This window comes from Lampetra fluviatilis, chromosome 9 (assembly GCF_964198595.1).
Source record: "Lampetra fluviatilis chromosome 9, kcLamFluv1.1, whole genome shotgun sequence".
In the NCBI taxonomy this organism is placed as follows: domain Eukaryota; kingdom Metazoa; phylum Chordata; class Hyperoartia; order Petromyzontiformes; family Petromyzontidae; genus Lampetra; species Lampetra fluviatilis.
This window is the reverse complement of record NC_136283.1, coordinates 15,152,158-15,179,241: the sequence shown is the minus strand read 5'-3', so window position 1 is coordinate 15,179,241 and position 27,084 is coordinate 15,152,158. Positions and strand designations below refer to the sequence as shown.

At 44.8% G+C, this 27,084-nt stretch overlaps 1 protein-coding gene across 2 annotated transcripts in view; it reads right to left on the bottom strand.

The window, feature by feature from the left end:
- The window catches only part of PALD1 (phosphatase domain containing paladin 1), a 41,663-nt gene extending 15,737 nt beyond the window's left edge, over positions 1-25,926 (bottom strand). For both annotated transcript variants that reach the window (XM_078859893.1, XM_078859895.1), the window contains exons 1-13: positions 25,762-25,926; positions 19,108-19,310; positions 16,335-16,437; positions 14,656-14,835; positions 12,297-12,479; positions 11,946-12,112; positions 9,534-9,609; positions 8,373-8,515; positions 7,178-7,277; positions 6,526-6,630; positions 4,448-4,543; positions 1,155-1,289; positions 463-579 (exon numbers count right to left, since the gene is read on the bottom strand). In XM_078859893.1, the coding sequence (XP_078716019.1) occupies positions 463-579; positions 1,155-1,289; positions 4,448-4,543; positions 6,526-6,630; positions 7,178-7,277; positions 8,373-8,515; positions 9,534-9,609; positions 11,946-12,112; positions 12,297-12,479; positions 14,656-14,835; positions 16,335-16,437; positions 19,108-19,310; positions 25,762-25,806 (1,653 nt within the window). In that variant the 5' untranslated portion in view covers positions 25,807-25,926. The remainder of the gene's footprint in view (positions 1-462; positions 580-1,154; positions 1,290-4,447; positions 4,544-6,525; positions 6,631-7,177; positions 7,278-8,372; positions 8,516-9,533; positions 9,610-11,945; positions 12,113-12,296; positions 12,480-14,655; positions 14,836-16,334; positions 16,438-19,107; positions 19,311-25,761) is intronic.
- Between the last annotated feature and the right edge of the window lie 1,158 nt (positions 25,927-27,084).

Sequence of the window (27,084 nt, the reverse complement as noted above, 5' to 3'; positions counted from 1 at the left end):
AGATGTAACAACCATACAGCATAGGGTCCATTGAATAAGTCAGCCAAAGAAACACTTCTTAGGCCAAAGCCCTTGTTTATGTCATGTTTTCACCCATTTCCGTTTATTTTTTGATTATCCTAGAAATCCGATCGATTTAATTACTTGGTATATACAAATGCAGAACATACAATATGACAACACAATTGTACACGTGCCTCTGATGTGTGGAAATCTTTCAGATATACTTCATTCATAGCCCGACAACAATCCTGAAATTTAATTCCCAGATGGCTGGGTACAGCTCATCAAAGCAAACCGCAATGCAATCAACACGCCACGTGCAACGAAAACTCAGAGCGGGAGCACGCTATCCCTTGAATACCCAGTGGTCCATGAGACCCCCCCCCGAAGGAGCACCGGGCTTCCTCCCTCTTGCCCTCAGGGGTTTTGTTGCGAGGTTTATTTACGGTGAGCCTCTACCTCCGAGTTGGGCTGCGCCATGCCGAAGATGGGCTGCTTGGGCACTCGGCGGAAATTCGCCACTCGCATGTCGCGCGAGGTGCTCATCACGTCCAGAGAAACGTGCTCGTCCGACACCTGCCGCGCACACAAGGGGCGAACACTTAAGAGGCGCTTGCTCAAGCCGAAGCCTCAAGCGCTGGTACGGCCGCCGTTATGGGTGGCAGAGAACGCGAGAAGAGCAATTTCTGTAACGCGTTTTTTTAAGTAAACATGAGCAAAAACAAAATATTTCAAGTACTTTTTTTATCATTGTTTTTATATCACGTTTGCAGGCCCAAAACTCCCAAATGGCCAGCAATAAACAGCACTATTGAAACCATACCTAAATGGACTTATGGTGATTACAATTCAATATCTGTTGTATGAGTAGTGGTTTTAATCGGGCTCTCGGTTATTATGTCTGCCAACCATCAATAATCATAATAGTGATAATGCTCCCTATTTATCTACGACAGACCCACTAAGTCGCAAGACTCTCAAGACATTGGGATGTTGGGTCAATTCCACTTTTGAGTAAACCGGAGCACCCAAAGAAAAACCTATGTATACGAGGGTAGGGGCGGGGAGATGACACCCAAGTTTCACAAAAAAAAGAGCCAGTGCTGTCCCTGCACAACAATCTGATGTTCCCAAGCAGTGTGAGTGCACACCAGCACGCGGGAGCCCTTGGTGACGAGGTCTGGCGGGGCGCTCAATTCGGACACGTTGGTCTGGGCCAGGAGCCGGTAGAGGCCGGGGTTCTTGCGCATCCACGCGCTGAACGGAACCGAGAACATCGAGGACACCTGCAGATGTAGGCGGCGGGGAGAGGGGGGGACGAAGACACATGACAAGACGATGGTTGTCACCTGGTTAAATGTGTCGCGTGACCAGGTCGTGTGCCGAGTAAGGTCAAGTACAGGATGATGCAATAGTTCATGACCCGCGGCCAGGAAGATTGGCAACGGCTGCTTTGGACAGTGTTGGAGAGAAGACTGGGCACGTGCGAGGGGAAGAGCAAGGCATCGGCCCGACCCGGATGTCAAACATCAAAAGACGGCATGGAAGCCGTCTCAGTTGGACAGCGGAGCGACGGACAGAGTGGAAGTGGAGAGACACTGCGTGGAGATGTCGGTGCAGGGAGTGGTCATGTCCGACAAGGCCAAAATAGGCCAAGGACAAATATAACAAGACCAGAAATGACAATGGTTAAACTCTGACAAGACATTTGATCAGATAAGATAATCATTTATATTAACGAGCTGAGTCTGTATTATTAGATACAGTTCATACACTGGTAACATTGTAGATATATTTGCCGATTACATAACACTCGTGCATTTCGGGTTACATAATGCCGTATATCGTGAAACCTGCAAGCAATGTCATTTTTAGGTGGGCAGCACAACATTTAACAAGAGCCAGACATCCAAACAGTTTAAGTATGCCTATAAATGCCAGCATGAGGCACAATTAACTCATGGTTGGAAGAGGCAGTGAACCGTTCCAAAAGAATGGTAAATATGAGTGCACAAAATTATACATTGCCAGTTACCAGCTGGTTATTTCTGGAAATTCAAACCAATAATAATAATGGAAGATCATCATAAAATTCAGCATGTAATCTTATAATAAAAATTATAAAGGTCAGCACCCTTAATTAAATTTTGCTAATGCCAACATAAAAAAAAATTAAACTGTGATCAAATTACGAATCCTGTGACTGTACATGTTTAGACGGTTTTACTCACGCTTAATCTAAGATAATTATAGTGGGAATAAAAATATACTTTCGTTACGCAGTTGTTATGTATTGCTATTATGTTGTTTACCCAGGAGAGCCTCCCCAAGTCTCAAATCATTTTCAGGAGGGTCCTGCCAAGTTTTGCTGGTGGAAGCGATGTTGCTGCTATGCGTAATCTCAATTTAGAGATGTGCAGGTACATTTCCTAGCACTGCAATGTTTGAACAATGCCAGTGACAGTGTATGTGTAAGGGATCTGCGAGCCACCCTCACGCACTCGTACCACGCAGACATGAAATCTCTGCACTCGGTATAACACGCACCAATCACACGCACGGGAATACACTAGATGGGGGTCAAGGGTTAAAGGGCACTGACGTCACCCGGACCAGGCGTGCGAGACGAGGGTGTGTATTGGGAACGAGGGCAGAGATGGAGGGTTTAAAGGGGGCTGTGAGAGGCGTGTTCGAGGTTGGTTTTGGAATGAGTGTTGCTGTGGATTAAATAATAAAGGAGTGCTTAACTAGTCTCCGACTCCTCTTCATATGTATTGTTTAGCTGTAGGAGAACACTGGAGGATCCCAACGAAACCCATGCAGAACAGGGGGAGAGAAGTATGACATGTAGGCTTTCACGACCAATAGTATCCATGAGCTTTTTTTTTGTGACTGAAACAGGAGGATTTATCCACATCTTTGGCTGTTGCGTGATGAGGCTGGTTGTAATTACCGATGAAACATCGTACTTGGATTGTAAATGTTGTGGGTTTACTCTCCAACACACCGGCTTGCTTAACTAGTAACGAATTGGGATATTTTGTTTTTGCGACAAACCTTACTAATTGGCTGTGTCGGGTGGTGGCGGGTTTAACGACGCATTTATATTCACGCAATCTAACCCAAAAAACCTCTTAAGGTGAGAGAAAATTTAAACTCCCCAGACAAAGGTGCCCAAGTCGGGAATGGAACCCAGGGACTCCTTTCTGTGAGGCACGAGCGTTGCCATTGCGCTGCCATCCTACCACCAAAAACCACAGTCAAATTCTTGGATACAGAAACTGAACATTTCAGCTTTGTTCAGTTATTTCAGATAAAGCAGTGGATAGATCATGGCTGGTAATGATTGCACGGAAGAAAAACTAGGATAAGAATATTCATAAGCTGTGCACACTTTTAGAGTATAAACTTTAATAACATTTAAATTTAGAATGTATACTCTTACCTTATTGAAATGTACCTAAAATAATGATGTATGAATTTCAAATCCATCAGGTCAGTGAGTTTCAAAGCCACATTGAGAGACCATGTGAGGGAAAAAGTAGCTTCATCAAAGTATGACTCTTGTCTGTCTGGATAAACATCAGTTGGTGGAATAAACTTGTCAGCTGTTCGTTTTTATTGCTGTACACAGTTTTCTTAAAATACGGTGCTTAATAAAAACATTTACTAGACAATATAAATATTTACAAGGACCATATTTAGTTTACGTAAATATATTGATGGGTATCAAACTATTTTGAGAATGAGAGCCTAAAAGGGTAGCATTGACTCAAATGGCCAGCTTATTTGAAGTATCATCATTTTAAAAATTACATGTATTTTTTTTATTTTACCAGGTAAGGCCCATTGAGCTATATAGCTATTTTCGAGAAGAGACCTGGCCACAAATGATAGTCCAATATGGAAATGTATAGAGGCCAAATACTCTAAACGCGTGTTTTTAAATGTGAATGGAAAAACAGGAGGACCCAGGGAAAAATCCATGCGACGACACGGAGAGACGATGCAAACTTCAAATATACAGCAGGTGTCAGGATCGGGATCAAACCCACGACCTCCTGTATACTAGGCGAAATAGTTAATATCTCATCACCGTGGTGCCCCAATCGTTACTCATGAACAGAGAAGATTACGAATAGCGTGTGTGTACCATCCTATGTCAATCCACTGCTGGATGAGGGTACCTCTACGCTGAGGGACGCCACCAGAGTGGGAGAACAATGAGATCACCTCTGTGTCCAGGGGCGAGTTGGATTGTCGTATCACGGGATTACGAGGGATCGATCATGGCCTACGATGACGACGATTATACGCCAAAAATAAATAACAAAAAGTCACAACAAGTACTGTACAAAATCCCACTCGCAAAACGATCTTCGCTATTCCACACAAGCCGCGCGCAATGTCACGTGATCGTCTGAGCAGGCGGCCGTGTGGGAACCTGCTGGTGGAGGTAGGCGTTGAAAGCCAGGAGGTAGAAGTAGCACTCCAGGCTCTGCACGGCACGTTTCAGGAAGTACTCTTGGGCACTGCTGCCCTGCAGGGGAGGAACCGGGGGACACGCGTCCCGTCAGCGGGTAAATACGCCCCCCTCGCGGCACAGCTCCCCACTTGCGAGGACAGATTGCGGCGTGTGCCGTTGGCAGGAAACCCGGACGTTTCGCTGCCACGCGACCAGGGAGAATTCTTCAGGAGCCCAAGTGAATTTCGACACACGCAGCGAAACGTCGGGACGTCGACGCCGAACATATCCGCGGCGCAACTCGAAATGCGCACGCACATCGGAGAGAGCCGAGTAGCAGCACCAAACGTGAAAACCTATACGGCAGCACCTCACAGTTCACAACGAGTAACAGGTGACCAGCGAGTCCCGCTGCTCAACAGCGATGCCCACTGTGAACACAGCTGCTGTTTTCAGGAGCCATGGGCTCCCTGGCCGCTGCTTGCTCAGAGATAGCGGCACGCATTTAACCTCGTGTGCATTTCATGCATACAGTTTTTTTGTGTCATGCATCTGGTGAATTAATTAATAATAATAAATGAATATAAACATTTTATGTATCAGTCTATGCAGGTACCGTGCATGCCCCCTATACGTTTCTCAGAAAACGGGCACTGCAAAGTTCTAGATTTGAAGCTTTCGTGACTGCAAGGATTCATATTCTTAGGTTTTTCAGTAAAGTCACGTAGGTAAAAATTAAAATTAATAAAAGTAAAATAAAAAATAAAATAAAAATCACGACGTTTCAGAGGCAACACAAGCTTCCGTCTTCAGGTGGAACCCTCACAGCACGATAGCTATATCAAGTGAGAGCTTGATATCAAGTGAGAGCTTGATAAAGCTACTTGATACAGCTATCGTGCTATCATGCTGTGACGGTTCCACCTGAAGACGGAAGCTTGTGTTGCCTCCGAAACGTCGTGATTTTTATTTATTTTTATTTTACTTTTATTAATTGTAACTTTTCAACCTACGTGACTTTACCGACAAAACCTAAGAATATTGTGCAAAGTGTTTGCGCTGGGCGAGTGAATGAAAATATACTGATTTAATGGGACCGACATCGCTTCAGATTATTTAACCCTCTGGTTAATGTCACGAAGCAGCAACATGTAAACAAGTTATTTTAAACTCCTTTTGAACCTGCATTGCATTTATCGCCATCTGAACAGCATACTTGGAGGAAGCTTCATGATAAACACACAAGCACGCTCGCGCGCGTCAAGGGAAATGTACAGACAGACAGCACGCAGCTGCCGGGAGGAACAAAATTGAGACGCAGGGGTCACCGACCGCCACATGTCCACAGATTCACACCACAAGCCGTGGTCAGAGTTGAACAAACCCTACTCAATCACCTTTAGTGGCCACACTTAGCGGAAGGCAACACGAGAGCGCATCTCTCCGGACGTTCCGCCACTTTGTGTGAAATGCGGCTGGAGAGCCTCTGAGGCATGTCCAATTAACCCTGAAAGATCAATGCTCGCTTCATGTTCAGAGTCAAGGGCTGACTGCAGGTGTTAGGGCCTGAGCGAGCACGAGACGGGTCTCCTCTCACGTAGGATTGCGCGGTCCCATTAATCGGAAAGGATGGTTGGGGAGGGGGGGGGAGATGACAAGCTGAGCATGGGATGACACTCTTCACATTAATTCCACCCTCATTGCGACGGTCCGCTCTGCTGTCAGCACGTTCAATGGGCGATTCGTGTTTCCATGGATAATTGCTCCGGAGGTATCTCCAGCCGAGTAACGTGGACGTAACGCACCACCACCCCCCCAACTTCCCTGTTTTCCCTCTCCCCTGCAAATCTGCTGCTCCCGATCGTTGCCTCTACGGTGGTAGGAGGAGGAGGGCAGTGAGCCCCCCAAGTGCTTCCAGTCAGTCCCCTACTTGAGGGCATATCGCTCCGGACCGTTACGCGATCGTGACCCGTGTTTTCCCGCTCAGATATCTGCTTTGTGTTTTTAAGTTCTTGAACAATACAAAAATAATTGTAAGTAACGACGCCCCTTTGCACCTGTATCTGGTAGTCCTCACGAACGGCCTCCAGCTTGCCCTTGTACAGCTGGATCGAGTCTTTGATGTTGTGCATCTCGGAGCAACACAGAACCGCTTCATCCACCTTATGGGAAAATGGGACAACGCAAAACACGGAACAAAAACTGTGACATTTAATTTGATTTATTATCCTCATTAGGGGCTCTTCTTCAAAGTACAGCTATTAGCGGCGCCACGAGCACTAAAAACTTCAAAACTTTGGAAAGTTTGAGTGATCAAATAAAAAACGCATCTCATGTGGGCATAAACTGTTTGGCAGCAAGTATTTATCTCAAGAAGACTGTGGTGATTATGAATGAACAATAGAAAACAATTACATAAACAAAACTTTAAAAAATGAATGCAATTTTAACCAAAAAAAATCCTCCTCGCGCTTTGAAGAGTTACTTAACGATGTTTCCCACTGCACACAAATTGACGCAGCAGGTTTTTGAAAACAATTTACACGACTCAACCGATCATTTCTATGCAACGGCAGCAAAACCAAAACATCCCGAGCTGAATTCACAGGTGGTGAAACATGTGCCTTTGACGATTCATAGAAAATTAGAAATACAGTTGCATCGATGTCTGGCCACAGCACCTTAGAGGCGTGAGTGTAATTATCATACCTCTTCTACTATTTTCTGCCCGTTTGGCATCATGTTGATGAAGTTTTGTATTATTTTGAATGTTCCAACACCTCCAACACTCTGCGGCCTCTTCCCTGAGCTGACAGGCAACAGAAAAGCATCAAACAAATGTGTTTATTTTTTAATATTATATGGACACTAAAATATGAATAATAGCAACAATTTCGAAAGCGCCGAACAAGGGGGCGCTGAAATATAAACAGATCACTAATATAATGAGCCAAGAATGTTTGTGTGTAACGCTCGTGACATCACTCCACGTCGACCAGCCCCCCTCATTAATAATCATGAACAGGTGACGTCCTCCACATAGACCCCACTCCCCGTCATTAATAATCATGAACGGGTGACGTCACTCCGCATGAAGAAGGTGGAGCGGAAACGAAAATTTGTTGATGCAAATTAGCTTTAATTTTGACCTTTATTCATGGAAAGTAAAGCTCATTAAGATATCAACGCAGAAACTAATTTAATGAGCCAAACAATGCTGTGTGTGTGTGTGTCCCGTGCATGACGTCACTCCACATGAACCCCCATTATTAATAATCATGAGCAGGTGACGTCACTCCACATGCCACACCCCTCCCCAAAAACCATGAGGGGGTGACGTCACTCCACATTCCGCACCCCTTCCCAATAACCATTAGCGGGTGACGTCACTCCACATGGGGCAACCCTCCCCCCCTCTCATTAATAATCACGAGCTGAACAATTTTTCTATTGAATATTTCAGATTTACTGCAATATACACCCATCCTTGGACGGGCAACCATGCTAAGGAAAACAATAACGACACATTCTTCAATAACACTTCCGTAAATAGAACTTAATAATATGTATATGCTACACATAATGGCCATTGGCCAAAATGCCACCTATTTTGTCAGCTTTCCTCCTTTGGTGGAGTTATTATTTCTGCTCGTGCACTGCTGCCAATGCAGCATCGCAATATATGCTTTGTTTTACAAAGAAGGGAAGGCCAGATGGCATTCCAGAACCTCAAACGACGTCAAACATATTTGTTTACAGCACTGGAAAAAACCACAGCGGCAAGAAATCGCACGGAACGTGGCCATGTTCGCCGCGTCGGGCCGGAGGTGGCTGTAACGAAATGCCTATATATCACGCATCCGTGTGGCGGCAGCGATGGCGGCAGCAGCAGCGAGGCACTTGCTTCTCGACGGGAGGCTGGTGCCTGCATCGAGCGAGCAGCAGGGAGCCAATTATCATGGCCAGGTTGGTTCGCCCAACCCCAACTTGGCAGTTACACAGCAGCGCTGGGAGCGGCCTGGCGTGGTCCATCAGTGCTGTGCTTTCCTGCACCGCGCAGAGAACACGCATCGCGCGCTCAAGTTGTCGTCAAGCAAAATCACCGCCAACCCGACTCTAATGCGTCGCCCGTCGTTTCCATCCTGCGTGCATTCCTGGCAAACCCCAAACGTTTAATTAGCACTTCGACGGCATGTGGGATTATCGGCCAGCTACATTTTTTTTATATTCTCATTCTCCGCCGCCCCTCATCGTGTGTTGCACGTCGGGTTTCAAAGGACGCGTGGGTGGGGAGAAAAAGAGAATAGAGAGAAAAAAATCGATTTTCAATTAACTGTAAAAGGACACCTGTTGTGGGCACTCTAGCAAATCCTGGCCAGTCCACTCGATGCCACACTCCAGTGTTTTAATTGCATGCCGAAATTATACACACGCTGCACGCACATGATAACACGCTTGGCAATGCACACAGCTAATGGGCTAAAGTCAATTTTAATTGCTCTTCACATTAAAATGGCTTGTCTACATAGCTTCACGTTCCTGTACAATAAACGACACTTTTCTATTACTGTTTGTCATGAACATGATAAATAAACATAATTACCCATTAACATGCTACAATTCACAATATTTCAATTGCATTTCAAAAATACCCAAGATCCCTCAGCTCTACTCTGGTCTGGTGAAAACGCCACTGGTGGTGGGCGGGTTCGTTCTGCCCATCATCCCTCCATGTTTGATAAAACGAGTACCACTTTATAAAAAGGCCAACAGTGATTGTCATATGAATAGATTCATCCCCACCATGAGAATGTGGAACGTCACCACTCTCTCAGAGCTGTAAACAGCAGAGGAGCAATGCATCAATGCTAATTTGAAGAGGGAGTCACTTTGACGGAAAATAAACCCACTAAAAACACATTATTGCATCTTGACAGCAAACTTGGCAAATGCACATTACAGGGACACACGGCAAGGAACAACTCACGACGACGTGCAAATGAAAAAAAACATGTTCTAATAACGGACATTGTCCTTTAAAGGTTGGGATGTATGATAAACTTACCCGAAGTACAGCGACAAACGCGTCGAACTGGGTTTCGTCTGGCGCCCCGTCGGCCGGTAGTGGCAGCCTCTTGTACCTAAGATTGCAGAGCAGACAAGCATGAGTCGTCTGGAGCAAGAACAGCGGGGCCATCGGCACGCGCCATGCAGGAGCGACAACTGGCAGTGCTCCCAGTGCCGCGAGGGGACATCGCTTCAGCCGCAGGCAAAAGCAAAGTGGAAAATGGTCCAAAATTGAAAAGTCCTGAGGATGTAAATTTAAATGTTCCAAGTTTAACACAAAACTGAACTGTGAAAGGGTTTAGCCACACATATGCAAGGAAACTGATCGTGAAAGTATTTACACTATGAGATCTCTTTTACCAGTGGCAAAATATAGTAGTAGGTTTTTACCCTTTTAAACTGGTACAAAACTGACACCTTTATTCAAGGCCAACACCAATGGGGTCTAGGCTCTAAAGAAAGCCGTCTTGGGTGTGGACCAATCAACTTCAAGGACAGTGCATATTATTATCATTATCAGAGTTGCTTCTTTTTGTTTGCTTTTTTGACTACTTGTGTTGTGGTTATTGCAAACATGATGCCTTGAATAAAGGTGTCAGTTTTGTACCAGTTTAAAAGGGTAAAAACCTACTACTATATTTTGCCACTGGTAAAAGAGATCTCATAGTGTAAATGCTTACCCCGAGCTCTCAATGCTCTGATATTGCACTGTGTTTGAGTTGTACGCCTTCTGGTGTCATCTGGTCCAACACCAATGGGGACTAGGCTCTAAAGAAAGCCGTTTCGGGTGTGGACCAATCAACTTCAAGGACAGTGCATATTATTATCATTATCAGAGTTGCTTCTTTTTGTTTGCTTTTTTGACTACTTGTGTTGTGGTTATTGCAAACATGATGCCTTGAATAAAGTGTCAGTTTTGAACCAGTTTAAAAGGGTAAAAACCTACTACTATGATCGTGAAAGTGTTTATATGCATTGCAGTGGCATCAGGCCAGATCAATTGATTTATCAAAAAATATTTTTTTATGATCGACAGTTAATCGCAGTGAAATCTTTGACAGATAAATTCAACGAGACAGGGAATTATGTTTGTTTTGTTAAAGTGCTCTCAACTGATATCTGGAACCGGACAGTACAGATGGTATTCATGCGATAAGCGTGCACGTGTCCAATTGTGTTAGCCTATGATTGGCATGGGCAACTTAAAATGAACATTTCGGAAAATGTACAAGAACACTTTGGAAATAGCATACAACTCCTCAAAGTAATAGTCTGGCTGCAGCCTTGATTTAATAAACCTTTAGTGGAAACCTAGCAACAGACCACACTTGCACACACAGTTCAAGCCTGGGGCCATTTCATGTTCAGGCCTAGGTCCAACCCAAAATTAATTAAAAATCTTCAAATCAACTCATGTCAAGCATTATGCAAGGTGATACATGGAGATATACCAAATTACATAATAGGAATACATTACAGAGAAAACGACATTTGATTTTAAAGCTTCTCTATGTCTCCAGCTAATCTCAATATACTGATTATATATATTTGATCACTGTCCTGATAAACTCAGTCCCACATAGCCATCACTGCTCACATATTGAGAAGAGAGTAAGAGTCATTTGAAATCAGTGCAGCTATATATAAATGGAGGACACTGTATATGAACATACTGCTTATATATTTCTTTGATTATAAATATGGTTATAATTTTATACACATTACAAGCAAACAAACCAACAGTCCTGAACCATACAAAATATATCTGCGTGTCTCTTTTATGAGACCAATTGCAATGACAATTGACTGTTATGGAATTTCATTTTTTTAATAATAGTTATTTTTGATTGGCAGGGCACCATTCATTTACATCATGTCCCATTCCGAGACGCCTGCAAGTGGCAGGGTGGGTCCTATTAACCGCTGAATCTCGGAATGCGCAAGTGGTTCGCCGGAATTTTGTTTAGAGAGACATAACATTCTACTCACCGTAGAGAATCGTAGCGACACGACCGCACTCTATGATAGCTAGCGCTAAACTTTGCCACACGCCTTCCTGCATGCCCTTGTGGGAGCCTCGGTAGTGATAACATAAATCTTGACTTAAAGCTGTCGTGACTGCAGGAATTCATATTCTTTGGGTCTTTCGGTAAAGTCACGAAGATAGGTTCAAATTATTTATTTTCTTTTTATTTATTTGAACCTATCTACGTGACTTTACCGAAAGACCTAAAGAATATAGTGATAAAATTGTTTTATTTGCGTTTTTCTTCCGGTTCCGTCCCAATGATTCCATCGGAACAAAAACTGATGATGTACCCGTACGTCATCGGAAAGAGTTAAGAAGCAAAGGCAACATTGGCGTCGCTGTGGATACGTGGGAGGGTGGTGTGTGCGCTTGTGGCGGCACCTGTATGGGGGGTAGGAGGGGGAGAACGCCGGCCGGCGGTACACCTCCTCCGAGACGCACACCTCCTCCTCGCTGTGCACCGACTGCGCGTGCGGTTCGTCCGCGAAACGCTCGATGTCCTCGTAGACAAAGTAGGTCCCATCCTTCAAGCGTGCAAAATCTACCAGCTGCCAAGGGGAAGAGTCCATAAAGCGTGGCGTTAAGTGGAAATTAAATGGACCATTTACCGAACGGTTCTTAAGCAGCTGATAAAAGTGCCCCACTTTTTGCCGTTATTCATCAAAATCAACATGTGGCACTTACGGTGAGCATAAACTTGGAACCGATGAAGCCAGATAGCGATGCCCTCACCTCTCTCCGTATGATCACCTCCAGAGATTCTGAGAAGCGTCCTGAACCCTGCATATGCTCCACTCCCAACCCGTGCAGGTTTTCGTGAAGATTTTCGGGATCGCGCGGAGTGTACGGCACAAAATCTTCTCCCTGTCTTAGGAACACCACTGGCTCCTCCCGAAGGTTAAAGCACACGACCTCCTGCAAGGGAACAAGGAAACATTATTAGTCTGTTCTCCCATAACGCGTGTTTTCATAACGCGAATTGGATATAACACGATTGAGTAAACGGAACTACGTTGCAGCGTGAGTAAGAATAAGCGGTTGTACGGCTGCCTTGGCATGGCATCACACAAGGCATTGGGATGCTGCTGGATACTTCTAGATGCTACCCACGTGCCTCAGTCCTTGCTCAGCCTGCGTATGCATCTCACGTGTTATAATGCACTGTGTTTTACCCTGTATTATATATTATTTATTATTATAACGCAATTTCTCCATAATGCGGTGTTCTTCAGGAACATAACTACCGCGTTATAGGAGAACATGACCGTCTTGTGATAATTACACATCATAAACAAAATTAAGAGGAAAAATAAGAGTTTTTATTCAACGTTTAACAAAGCCAACACAGTTGTGATGTTTGGTTAATGGTTTTATTGTATACAAATGTTCAACTAAACACTTACAATTATCAACATTTCCGTGACATTTCCTGAAATAATATCGCAGCAGATTTTTTTTTATACGAGCCGGCATAGGGCTCTCTCTGTGTGTCCTTGGGTGGTACCAGCACACGGAGCGAAACGTCGGACATCGTGCAGAACAACATGTGGCACAACCTGGATATTCATCAGAAAGCCGTACAGTGCAACTTTACAGCACAACCTCAGTAGTGGTAGAAGTAAGCTGCTGTAGGGCTCGCAGTTATTCAACAGCGGGCGCAGCGTAACGCCAATGAACGCTGTTTCAACGTAGAACAATTTCCCAGACACAATGAAATGTACCATCAATCTCAACTAATTTCAATCCTTGAGTAAAACTCACTCGCACACTGTGTGCAACTCATACTAAGCCTACGTGTTAAACTGACTGTGTGCAACTGTTACAGCGAGAGGATGTTCTTTGTTAACCGGCCATGCGATCTTCATGCGCACTGTCCTGACCATCTAGTTCCAGTCCTTGGCATTGAATAAATGTATTTGATGTGGTATATAAACGGAGACTGCATACATTTTAGAATGTAAAACGTTTGCATGTCAGTTACGCATTCGCTGTGCATGTGTTACTGGACACCCTGGACACCGTTGAAAATGAGGGATTTTCCAGCTGGAATTTTTTAATTAAAACAAAAGCAAAATGCATACAACTGTAGGGCTTGAGTATAGCGCGCCACGCATCCCCCGCCTCTGTCGCTATGCAAGCAAGCACAGTACAGTGGGGTGATGTGAGGTAATGGTTGTTGTTGTGACTTTAGGCGAAGTGGGTCGTTAAGGGTTGAAACAGGTGTCAGGGTAGCCGGGAGGACACAGGCCAGTGATTGGCTGGAAAGGTAATTGGGCATTAGCTGGCGTCGCTCCGGCGGCAAAAACAAGGCCACGTGACACGGGGGGGGCCAGGGGGCGAGCGATAAGCGGGGGGTAGAGATAATTAGGGAGATTAATTGGTGTGGGGATATAAGCCAGAGCGCAACGGAGAGAAGGGAGTCCTGTACGAGTTGGCGTCGTGGATGGAGCTGCAGTAACGGTGCAGTGTTAGTAGAGTAAAGCACGGAGAGACAGTGGTAGCGAGAACGCAGTGAGCAACCAGGGTAACCATGCATCGGAAGGATGCAGAGTAGGAGAAACCGTAGAGGCGACAAGCGTAGCGGTAGTGAGGTAGAGGGCACGGAGAGACGCGGAGTGGTGGCGCAGCAGAGAGACGCGGAGCGGAGCGAGGCCGCGCCGAGACGCGGAGCGGTGGCGCGGCGAAGGTGGACTCTAAGAGGAAAATAAAGAGGAGAGAAAGGCAACCCTTGTACGAGTCCTACACAACTATAAACTATTAAAATTTTACAAGGTAAGGTCCACTGAGCTATAAAGCTCGATTTCAGAAGTGACCTGGCTATCACAAATGATAGTTCAACGAAGCGGCTTATCATCACGTGGCAATTTATAGCAGCCAAATAGTCTTAAATGCACATTGATTCTGAATGTGGAGGGAAAAAACCAGAGGACCCCGGAGAAAAATCCACACGCCCAGGTGTCACGGTCGGGATCGAACCAACGACCTCCTGAATACCAGGCGAGGTAGTTAACATCTCGCTACCGTGAAGGTAGGGCAAGAGAGCGAACAAGCGATGCTCACGCCCAGGTGCCCTGGGCCCCCCCCACCACACCTGGTGACCCCTGTCCTGCAGGGTGCGCAGCACTTGCTGGAAGCCGGCCAAGCTGGGCTGGCCCATGCCGTACACGGGCAAGTCTCCGGATGTCTGTCGGAAGTTTGGTGCACCGACAGGACCCGTGGTGCTAAGCACGTCCGCTCCACGGTACAGGTCGCACACAAGGAAGAACTTGCCCTGCATTGTTTGGATGCAGAGCGCGAGCGTCAACGTGTGTGTACACAAACACAAGCACCGACGTTAACAATTGATCTACTGCAGCATAAGCAAATTGATTGAATTGATGTACGTCAGTAATAAGAACATGACTTGTAGTGGCGTTGAAATAGTTAAGTGCCAGATGAGTGGAGGTTGTCGCAAGTGGTTACTGTTTTAGTAACGAGTGGACAAAATGTGCAGCTCATGAACGTTTTACAGATGTTGTCCAATCACAGACAATGCTCAAAGGAACAAATAGCTCAATTATAATGTTAGTTGCCAACTCGTCAGAATTGTAACACATATAGCAAGACAATTATATTTTACAAGTGATCTGCATAATTAGGGAATGTATGTTAGTATCACTTACATATACATATGCAATTATGGATGGAGCAGTGGTGTAGTGGTGAGGACACCGCGCTATGAATTTGGCAAGCTGAGTGCGATTCTCGGCCTCTAACCCTCTTTACCAACCCGCACTGACCAGCGTGGTGAAGTATGGTCAAAACAACTAACCGATTCTGTGTGGATAGGCCTTAATCCAGCAGTGGATTGATAAAGGGCTGTACAATCATCATCACTCATAACAGGAAATTTACGAACAACACCCATGATGGATAGTTGCACACGTCAATGTCACATGTCTTAATAATGCATAGCTTTTCTTCCTGTGTTTTGAAGACTATATTTAGCAGAAGTGTTATGATTGATGTCAATGGCAATTTTAGACATTTTCACAATTTTTAATCAAGAATATTTTATCTTCTGTCAAATGTTTACCGTTTAATTCGTATTGTTTCTAAATTGTCACATTTGCATAATTGTATAAACGCGATTAGCCTTACACCTTAGCCCTAGAAAATCTTTTGCATGTAATCGGAAATCATTCAGTTTCACTCGCACTATTCGATCCGTATATCATCATGAGCATCAATAATGATTTTAATGATTTGATGCAATGTGAGAAAAATAATATCATTATCAGGTACAACTCTTGCATACAATCAGCATTAATGAGGATAAATAAATTATAATAATTTTGCTTTCCAAACTGACTTTAAGCACTACATTTTAAACAGAATAATTGTGTTTTTAAAAATATTTTTTTACGAGCTTGTTGATCTGAGAAAGATACCCACACCTCTGAAGTTCAAAACAGGATGGTGGTATGAAAGACTTGAAAGAAATGTCAGTCGAATTAATTCATTTCAGGTATACAATCATCCAACCTGGGCGCTGTGTGTGTGCGCGTCTCAGGTCTCAAGAATCTACCACAGTGCAATTGATGTACATTGCACCTCCAATTAGCACGGCTGGCTAAGTATGGTGCGAAAGAAGTTCAATATATGTACGTATGTAATGCAGACCGTTTCATGTGTGAAGGTGACAGGCACATTAATCGGACACACAGCCACATGTCCTGGGCGCAGACGATACCAAGACATAATTCACGTGAAACTAAAGACGCACGTCACCTGGATGAGGAAATGCTCAGGAAGCAAATCATTGATTCTCCCCATCCTGTACTCGGGCTTCATCACGTCCTCGTGTATCTGATATTCCTCTCGACAGTTGAATCTAATGAAAACGAAAATGAGCGTATTCATAGTGGTAATAATGCTGCTCAGAGCCATACGAAGACACGTAATGTGCTGCGGTATGTACCATGGGCAGTGAAAGGCTTTTGAGGAAAGGATATTGCATGGACACAATGTCTTGTGACACCATTGTCCTGATTTCTCTTCTTTGTAGATTAATTCAGAAAATCTGCGGAAATTCTTACATGATCATTATTACCTTGTGATCTGGTTTTCAAAACAAAAGCCCAGCATTGGGTTGCCATCATGAACGTTATTCTCAAAACACTTTGCCCAGTGTTCATATTATTCGTAAAAAACACAGCAACTGTATGAAAAAATTAGTAAAAGCTGGCAAATGATAAAAAAAAAACTTCTCCAAATGGAGGGATTATGAGGAAACACACTTGGGTTATAATTATGCATGAAATAAAAAGTAACAAACACCATAATCGATGGCTATAATTAATTTAAATTACATATTAATTGTTTTCATAATAATCCATTAATGTACTGTAAACTTGAATACATTAAGGATAACACAACCTCATATGGAATTGAGCAGGGCAAAGTGGTTCGCGCACTGCACTATGAAGCCGCCACTTGAGTTCGGTTCCAGGCCAAGGTGAATACATGATGAGTGATATCTGAACCATTCTTGGTCCCTTCGCCAATCTGCACTGACCAGCTCGGTGAAGTATAGTCAAACAACCGCAAGGACCAACAGTGTGTGTTAGGGCTGAATAATTTGGGGAAAATATCTAACTGCGATTTTTCTGATATTGAGATTTGATTTCCGATTAAATTTTTTTAAGTCAAGCTTCAGTTCAATATTCACTGTGTAATAGATTTAAAACATGTGATGGAGCATCACCACATGATACCATAAAATATGAACTGCTCTATATGTTCTAATGCAAGGATGAGAACTTCAAAGATATGAATTGCTTCCAGCATACATTTATTAAAACGCTTTAATTGAAAAAGAACAATCAAACATCGAACAATTAAGTTCAATAAATCACGTTATAATAAAAAAAAAAATTCAATAAGAAAGTAGTAGGACTTTTCAAATCGCAAAAAATCGCAGCCTTTGCAATTTGCTAAACGCAGTGTTTCAAATTAAGATTTCGATTTGAAATCGATTAATCGTTTAGCCCTAGTGTGTGGATGCCTTCATCCAGCAGTAGGCTGACCAGGGGTTATAAAATTACATGTCAAAAAAACCAAGTCCACAAATTGGGAATATTGTTTGGAAACGGCCCATGACTGTGGCCCATAGACATAATGATGTGATGCATAAAACAACACCCACCAGCATGCACAAACATACCACACCTGATCATCGCATTACAACATAATAACAGTAAATATTGCAATATTGTGATAAGCATCACATAATATATGTTGCAAAATTTTGACAATTCATACAACATAGTGTTCCACTGTTGTAATTTAATACAAATATTTAAACATTCAGAAGCGGGATTGCTCTTTACAACGGGTGATTTCTCTATCGAGCATTTACATCTGTACCAAATAATGTGACGCGCGTGTTCGGTCTAATAATATTCCATTGAGCAAATTACACGCATATGGAAAAAAGATGCTCTTGGGTATTTATGTTCTCCACAGCCGTATCAACCATCGTGCAATCTTCACAAGGCTGCCTTTCTTCTCCGGACCAAATTTAAAAACGCTCTCCAGAGGGTATTTTTTTAATTCACTGCTCTGACTGTGGCATTCCCCACTGATTAGTATTTGCTTTATTGCCTTGTGACATTAACACAAATCTCAATGCACATCTTTCTATGGAAGCCTTTGGGTGATTCTGTTAGGAGTTGGGCCATTGTTATATTGGATTCTGCAGAGTTATCTCTTTCGTTTGGTTTGTTGTTTCTATATTCACCCTTGGGGGTTTCTATAGCTATTGCATGGTCAAAGTTGAACTATATATTCATTTTTTTTCATTACTGGTGATGCATTTTGTAAAGAACCATCATGCTTTTTTGGAAAGTCTCCTTCTAAGTTCCAATTATTACGTTTATTTCATGCGTTTGTGTCGTTGTGACATTATAGTCGTGTGTGCCCTCTCGCACGGTCGATACGGTGTGAAATTGGAATGTGCCCAGAATAGAGCTGTGAATTTTTTGCAAGGGTTGACAATACAAAACCTTACCGCGCAACTACCTCATGGGACCAAGAGCTCAGCGGACGTGTTATTTTTTTTCCCCGTGTAATTATTTAAGTAGCACTTGCATTCTCTCTTTGATCCAAATGTACGTTACGATTAATAAACACTTCTAAAACGAAACAAATTACTTTAGTGCGTTCATAAGTATATGTATCATGAATTCATTTGGCTCCGCTAACGAACTCACAGTTTCCTAGATCGTGTGTGCTCTCCCCTCCCATTGTGAAAACGTGCATTTCTTTCGAATAGTTTTTTTGTGTTTAGCTTGTTGTCCTTCCCCCACACCTCTGATTAGCACGGTTGGCTACATACGCCTGCGAAATAAGTTCAACATACATACTCACACATATGTGCAGTGGCTCCCAAAGGGTACAGAGTTCATATCTTAGGACACCCCTTCCCTAAACAACGTATGCTAACCCCGCCACAATAAAGCGCAAGTGGCCATCGCGTCTTATGGGCCGCCGATGAACTCACGTGATGAAGACAGGCGCCACCTTGTTGGTGATGACGGACTTGGCGCGGCTGGTGTGGTGGTACAGCGTGGGTATGGAGTGCAGGCTGGGCGTGCTGTTGGCCGATCCATTCGCGTTGGCAGTGTGCAGGCTGCCGAAGGTGGGTGCGGCACCACCGTGGCTTACCGTTGTGCCCATGGCTCCCTGAACCTGCCCTTCCAGCGTCTGCGGAAAGCACATCGAGACAAATGGGCCAGTAAAATCTCCCCCCCGTGCGGCGTTTAGCAACCACGAAGAAATGAACCTGTTCTACGCACTTCGTGTAAAGCACATACTCGTAATTTCCAACTCTTTGTCCATCCATTGCTGGATGAGGGCTGCCCCATACAATGTAGTCATGGTTGTTTGTTTCACTGTGCTACTTCATCACCACGTTCGTCTGTGTGGGGGTTGTTGAAAGGGGTGGGGGCCCAGGACCGGTTCAAATATCGCTTCACAACTGATGTTAGCCGTGGTCAGGCATCAAACTTGGGCCGCCGGGCTCATGGTGCAGTGTGTGAACCACTGCGATACCACTCCAACCACTTAGATAGGGCAGGCATTGTAGATTATTTTGCGTATTTTGTTTGATCGGACCAAACGTTGAAATGACATAAAGCGCGCTGGGGGTTCGAGCTGTGGTGTGCAAGTATGTAGGGCCACGTGAACTTCAAGGAGCAGGCTTGCGCTGTACAGTGTGCAGGAAGGCAGAATGTCCATGTGGAAAGCTCATTTTCTGCAGTTCTCGCACCACAACAATTGGGCCCTCTATGCACAAAGCTGCACAACATGCAGACCGCACTCTCCCGCCTCAGCAACGACTCCCCCAGCACCCCAAACGCACACCCCCCCGCCTGCCGTCCCACCCATCCCACCTCCTTGGCCATCTGTGTCTCCATTAGTGTGTTTCCATTAGTCAACGAAGGTAAACATGGCCTCGAGGAAGACGTGTGGACAGTTCTACTGCATCAGTGAGGTGGTGCATTTCTGTTGGTTTAATTTGTAAGCTGTATTTCGTCGGTAAACGAGCTTTGAGAGTTTTGCCCTTCGTGGGGAAGTGTCAATTCCGCAGGTCGAATTGAAATGGAGATGCAACCACACCGGTCTGCACCACCGCCCATTAAACATTCGAGTAAAATATTTTCGTAAAACCTTAATTTTAAAAGAAGACTTTTGTGCAATTGAAAATAATATAAAACAGTCATGGTGTGGCACAAGCGGGCGTGATAAATTATTCTTATTTTAAAGAGGCATATTAATTCCTTTTTGTTTACAAATTGTATGTTAGCTTTTATTCTCATTCTATAATTTCAGTACCAACACTGCAATTACCGCGAGCTTACTATGATGGAATACATATTAGCTGCGTACGTGCATGCAGTGTGGGCGTACTGTACGTGCGAATCGATTGGATTTTTAAGACCACCGTAACAATGCTCCGCGAGCGTGAACATGTTCTTGCGGGCATCGAAAAGTGTATTGATTTAATGCCATATAAAATCTGCTATTCATAAACATGCCCTGCTAGAGATTGCATGTTGGTTGAGATTTTAAGATACCACCAGCAAAGGATGTCGTGCAAAGAGCAGCGCTATTATTTTTAAGTCCACATTGTTAAGTTTTTTTGCGTGTATGTAACGTATTTGGCACATTAAAACGTAGCTAAAGTACTCCTCGTAAGACGCATGCATAATAATTTGCAATATTTTTCTAATGTGGCAAACGTTACATTTGCATTATTAACAATTTATGAAAAGCAGTGGTGCAGTGGTTAGCACACTGCGCGATGAACCTGGTGACCCGAGTTAGATTCCCAGCCACAGCTAACATCAGTGGGGAGTGAGGTCTAAACCATTCCTGCTCTCGCCACCAACCCCTTCTCATTAACCAGCACTGACCAACGTGGTGAAGTATGGTCAAACAACCCCCATGACCGACATGGCATGGGGAGACCTTCACGAAGAAGAACACCTTCATCCGGCAGTCGATTTGCAAACGACTGTGAATTATTAATTAGATCTTAAATGGTGAAAGCTGGAATTTCACAGAACCTACCCAGATATGTTACACCTATACAATTGCGTTAGATCAATTGTATTATATCAGAGCCTTACCAAAACACTGTGTTGTCGACTCAGGCTTATATTCTGACATCTACAGCAGACTAATTTTCTGAATTATCATAACGCACAAACCGTCTATTTGCGCGTGATGCTCAACTGGACACGGAGCTTTGGGGAAAATCGGAAGAAAACAGCAGCATAGGTCAAGACACGTGACAACCTCCTTCACAAGCTGGTCGGTTCAATGACGGGGTGCAGGTGCCTCAGCTTTACGGACGTCACCTATCACTATATCGTACTCAGCCACAGAGTACTGCGCACCAGTCTGGAGTCAGCCGTCACACACCGAGCTCGTCGATGCGCATCATCTCGGGAACTCTTTGACCGACCCCCCCCCCCCCCTATCATAGCTTCCAGCCCTGAGCAACATTGCTGTCCCTAACATCCGACGAGACGTTCCAACAACTACCAAGCTACCGGAGATCAACATCAAGCTTGCCGCTCCACAAAGATCTCCAACATCCACCTGGCGCACATCTTTCATCATCACAACACCCACTGCGGTCCAAATAGCCGCACCAGGACTGCTTTTCAGGAAGCCACTGGAGCTATAGACTGTAAAATCTAAATTGAAAGGAAATTTCTTTAAAACTGCTTTTTGCATTTAGTCCGTTGTCCTTCCCCCTGCACCTCCAATTAGCAAGGTTGGCTACGTACGGTGCGAAATTCAACATAAGTACATACATTGGCAGACACCTGCAGATGGATGGAATGGAGGGTAAAATCAGCACCAACCCATTTCGTTATCGCAGATCCTAGTCTCTCCACCTGGCGTCATCCTATTACACCACTGGGAGTGGGCTTTGCTGAACAGCATCCAGGCAGGGCAAGGTCTCTGTGCAGCCAACCTCCCCCGTGGGGGTCTTCATTACAACCCACACTTGCAGCTGTGGGTCTACACAAACAATTCTGTAGCACATTGTTGATGACTGTCCAGCGGAGGTCTACGATAACTACACATGGCCACCGAGGATGCTACCGCGTGGCTCGGTGATTCCACACACACTGAATGAAAAGGATTACCCAAGCAAGTTATGTTGGTAAATATATTAAATAATGGACATTCCCAATGGACAATGGGAATGTTTCCCACCATACTCACAAGGTCGCACAGATGCATTCGACTTTCCAAACTCTTCAGATGAAGGACAAAATGACATCCAAATCCCGCATAGCTCTACCAGGTGTCAGATGACACACAGTCTTAAAACCAATGTGATGAATGTATCACCGTCACTTCAGTCGCTGAACATACCTGTGTATAATCTGCACCGCTGCTCATAGTTTCAGGTTGAGAGCCAGGACTGTCATTGTTGGCTCCAAATAATTGTAGTTATTTGCCTAACTTACCTTAGGCAGAAAGGTATAATTTTCTTCGTAAGGGCAGAGTGGAACAACGGCAGTGTTTTTCATTACAGACTGGGTGGGTCATCAGTCGCTCATTTTCAAGATTCATCCATTCGGTTTGTCTACACCACCCTCTGTCAACTCATCCCTTCTGGATTGTTCATTAAGAACCCCTTTTTGACAACATATACTTACAGTAATATCCCACTTGAATGTGTAGTACAGGCTTTCCCAAGGGGCAGGATATTCATGATAGTGAAATGTATAGAAATGTATAAATTCCATTTCAGAACAGCTAAAAAATAAATGGTTTGCATCAGCGTGCAGAAATGTAATAATCGAGGACATTAAAAAAACTCATTGAACTTGAATATACAGCAACAACTGTGTTTAAAAATAATGAACGTGAAGTCCACGCTGTGCTGGGTACAACTTGCCTACTTGATACACGCAGCTGTTGCACTGCAGCACAAACACGTCGTGCAGTAAAAGCAAAGTGACAAGCTTTGCATGTTGTGGATAATATATAATTTAAAGCACGAAGACATTAACCACGGTACCATAAAAGGGACAATAACAAAAACGAAATAAAGATACTGTATACCCTCAGACAGCATGGTGCATAGGATGACACCAGGCCTTAAATTCCAGTTTGACTTTTGACCTCAATTCGAACGATGCATTCATTAAATAAATATCTAGAATTAACATAAGGCCCCCTTTAAACACGGACTATTGTGAATTAAAACTGGAACATTATTAGGTGGCGTAATTATTATTGTCGTCAAGTCAGGCATCATCATCATCTCGCTTTCCACACCTAAAACAAATCCCATAGGGCCACGTTACGTTATCTGTGCACTGCCAAAACATTACACGCGCTTGTACATTGAATACGACGCTATATGAACTATATATCTGCATTCACCTTCGTATATCACCTGTCCTTGGAAGGGCGACGACCATGCATCAGTATAACAACTCGTGTTGCAGGCTACTGCGGGACAATTCCGTCGGCAACGGACGGCGTTGCGAAATATAACTCAACAACGTTGCTTTTTCTCCATCAACGTGGATTCACAATTGATATATGATCCTTATGGCGGTCGCCCCGGGGTACCAAATAATACAAAATGGGCCAGGCAATTAAATATTTCATTTCTGGGACACAATTTTTTCCAGGGGTGTTACTTAAACTCCGCGACTGGGGTACCAATCAATCCGAAATCGATTCTAGATTTGAAGCTTTCGTGACTGCAAGGAATCATATTCTTAGGTTTTTTCGGTAAAGTCACGTAGGTAAAATATCAAAATTAATGAATCATTGCCTCACTTGATGCAGCTAATTCGGCTGTGACGGTCCCACCTGATGACGGAGACTTGTGTTGCCTCCGAAACGTCGTGATTTTTGCTTTTGTTTTTATTTTATTTTCATTAATTTTGATATTTTACCTACGTGACTTTACCGAAAAAACCTAAGAATATAATCCGAAATCGGTGCCACACTCCGCAATGTCGAAACGCAAAAACATAACAAAATCCGTTATCGAAAAATTTAACTTTGAATAGTGCATCGTGTACAGCTCGTCGAGATGAGTCGATTGCTGCATCGTACGACCATCAACATACTAAGAATGACTGCATCACGGACATTATGCGAGAGCCGGGGCACTATGGTGACCCCGGGGCACCGCCATGAGGTTCACTTGGCGAGGCCACTTTAACGACCTGACCACATTTCGTTTTGGGAATCATTCACCGCTGCCTGATGGGGCCATGCAAATTGCCACCTTTGCATGTGTCGCGTGGTGTGGTGATGGTGGAGGGTCTTAACGACACGAACGCAGTCAGATAATGTCATGGCCGAATCCCTGAGAATGTGTTATGAAGTGGTGAAGTATGTTCCGATAATAATAGAACTCACACGACCCGCATTGCGTGGGGAGGCCCTCATCCAGCAGTGGATTGCTTTGCATGCAACACAGCACAGGTACATCACCTGTCCGCAACGTTTAAATGTACGGCATGAAGTGCTAATCGTACGCTTCATTCCCCGTATCTGTTGTACAAGAGTATTATAATATGGTTCGTATATAATTATGAACAGGCCTAATACAGTATCCACTTCTGTATTAACGATTACAATTCCCTGGCCCTCATGCAAGTACGGAATCGTAAATACAATAAATAGTAAAAGCGAAGCCCTGAAATGTTTTGCTCGTGCCTCTCTCAGCGCGTATTTGGCCTACTCTTCCACACCGGCCAGACTAAAGACGACTTGGTGGGTTCCCCACACTTTAACCCACCACACGGGGACCTTGCCCATGCGCTTGTGGCGCGCACGTTGTTTCGCACTGCTGCTGTGCGGGCAGCGAGCGCGCCGGTCCCAGTGGTACGGTGTGAAAGAAGTTCAACACACACATACACAGCATTAACACCGCGGCAATGCATTACACCTCCCCCTCCCTCCCTGCCCGATAGAATAATTAAACCGAGCCGAGAGATTGTTCACGTATTCGTTGAGAGCCGACGGGCACGTCGCGACGTTGATGCATGTACCCCAGCGTGTTAAACTTCTTTCCCACCCTACGTAGTAGCCAACCGTGCTCATCGGGCAGGGTGCGGGATGCGGTGGAAGATGAGAAAGCCGCAAGACGCCCCGATGGATGGACGCGTGTGGGGTCGAGGCCACGCATGAACACGAGAGCAATGCGTCGCCCCTTTGAATGCGCTCTGCGCATGACTTTACCGCAGCTGCGCTTTAACACGAGCCGACACGCACGCACACACACACACGCGCACACATTCCACGATGTGTCCCAGCGCGGTTAGCAAAGCAGGTACGTACGGGCACACCCGCCAGCTCCTGTCGCCACATTCACGGCTCGGATGAGAACAACACAAACAGGAGGCAGCGGAGACCGGGGATGGCAGCGGGTTACAGGCTGAACGTTGTATCGCGCAAAAAATCAAGACGCTTTTGGGCCTCCTTCCTTCCTCCTCCTCACTCCAACATTCATTCCCCTACGCAACTTCCTTCGGCTCCCGTACCAACACCCAGTACACACACGCACACGCACGCCACCATTAACATCGAGGAGCAGCATCAGCATCATCGTTAGAAGCGTCACATTTACCGGGCAGCCCGAGGTTTGTTCACTACTCACGCGTGCCGTTTTATTCGCAAGCAAATCGATGGCTGCGCCGCTCATCGCTCCATGGTCTCACAAAGCACGCTGCTGGCACGGCCAAGCAACGCCTCCCCATCTGCGTCGTCCATGTGTCAGCACGAGGAGCGGCGTTGTCTTCAATGGGACGTAGGAACAGAGAGAGAACCCGCGGCAACACCCCCCTCCTCCTCCGCCGCCACCTCCCCTCGCATGCATCCCCATCCCACCCTAACTCCACCCCAGCCCTGACCACAGCCCCACCAACATGCACGCGTTGCTGCAACAATTCTCATTCATGTGGATGCGAGACGAAACTATCACAGCCAAAGTCCCAAGGTGTCTGTGCGTGAGTGGTGGGGGCCGAACACCGGTGACGATTATCCGAACCGGTCCCTGGGCCTCTACTAGGTCAACTCAGCCTCAAACGAGTACCTAATGCGGTGTGTAAAATATCAGCACTGGGGAGACAAAGGCGGCCGGGCGTTGTACTGGACACCCACCCCCTCGAGTGCTGCGCCGGCCTTCATAGGTGGTCGCTAAAAGCACTTGCCCCAACAGTCTGTTTCGGCTATACATGGGATCTTTGCCTTTTTTGGTGCAATAAATAACCCTTATTTATTGTGGCTGCCAAACGTGGTATTCTTAAAGCCAGTTTCCATCTCAATCTCACTTGAATATCATGATATTGGCACTACGAAGGCCCCCGAAATGAATTTAAAATGTACAATTCTTCCATGTGTTTTAGGGTTGTGGTGCGTGTTTGGTAAGATGTCAGACCCTTCACTTCAAGTGCTGTGCTGGGAGTTTCTTCAGTAACAGATTGCACATTCTGGAAGCTTCTTCAAGTAACTGAATTCATATAATGGGAGCTTGTTCAAATTATTTGTGTCTTTCATAAATCCACGTAGATAGAAAAAAGAATCAAAATAATAACAATATCACAACGTTTCGATCGCAACACAAGCTTGTTTCGGTAACTGAATCCATATGCTAGGAATGTCTTGAGTAACTGAGTTCATTTGCTGGAAGTTTGTTGAGTATTCAAACACATGATTCAGGTCCGATTTAACACAGCAGATAAAAATCGTGATCTGATCCCATCTGTGAAGGACAAGATCCATGACATGCAATATCCCGGCGTCTACAAACTAAGCTAGCTGTATCTGCGGCAGCAGTTACATTGGAGAAACTAAGCGACATGTCTCGGACCGTGTTCGTGAGCATAAGGCAGATTTGAAACACGGTGGGACCAATACTTCTGCCGTGGCTGATCATTATTTTAATGCGGCTGGCTCACACGAAATTGATTTCTCTAAGACG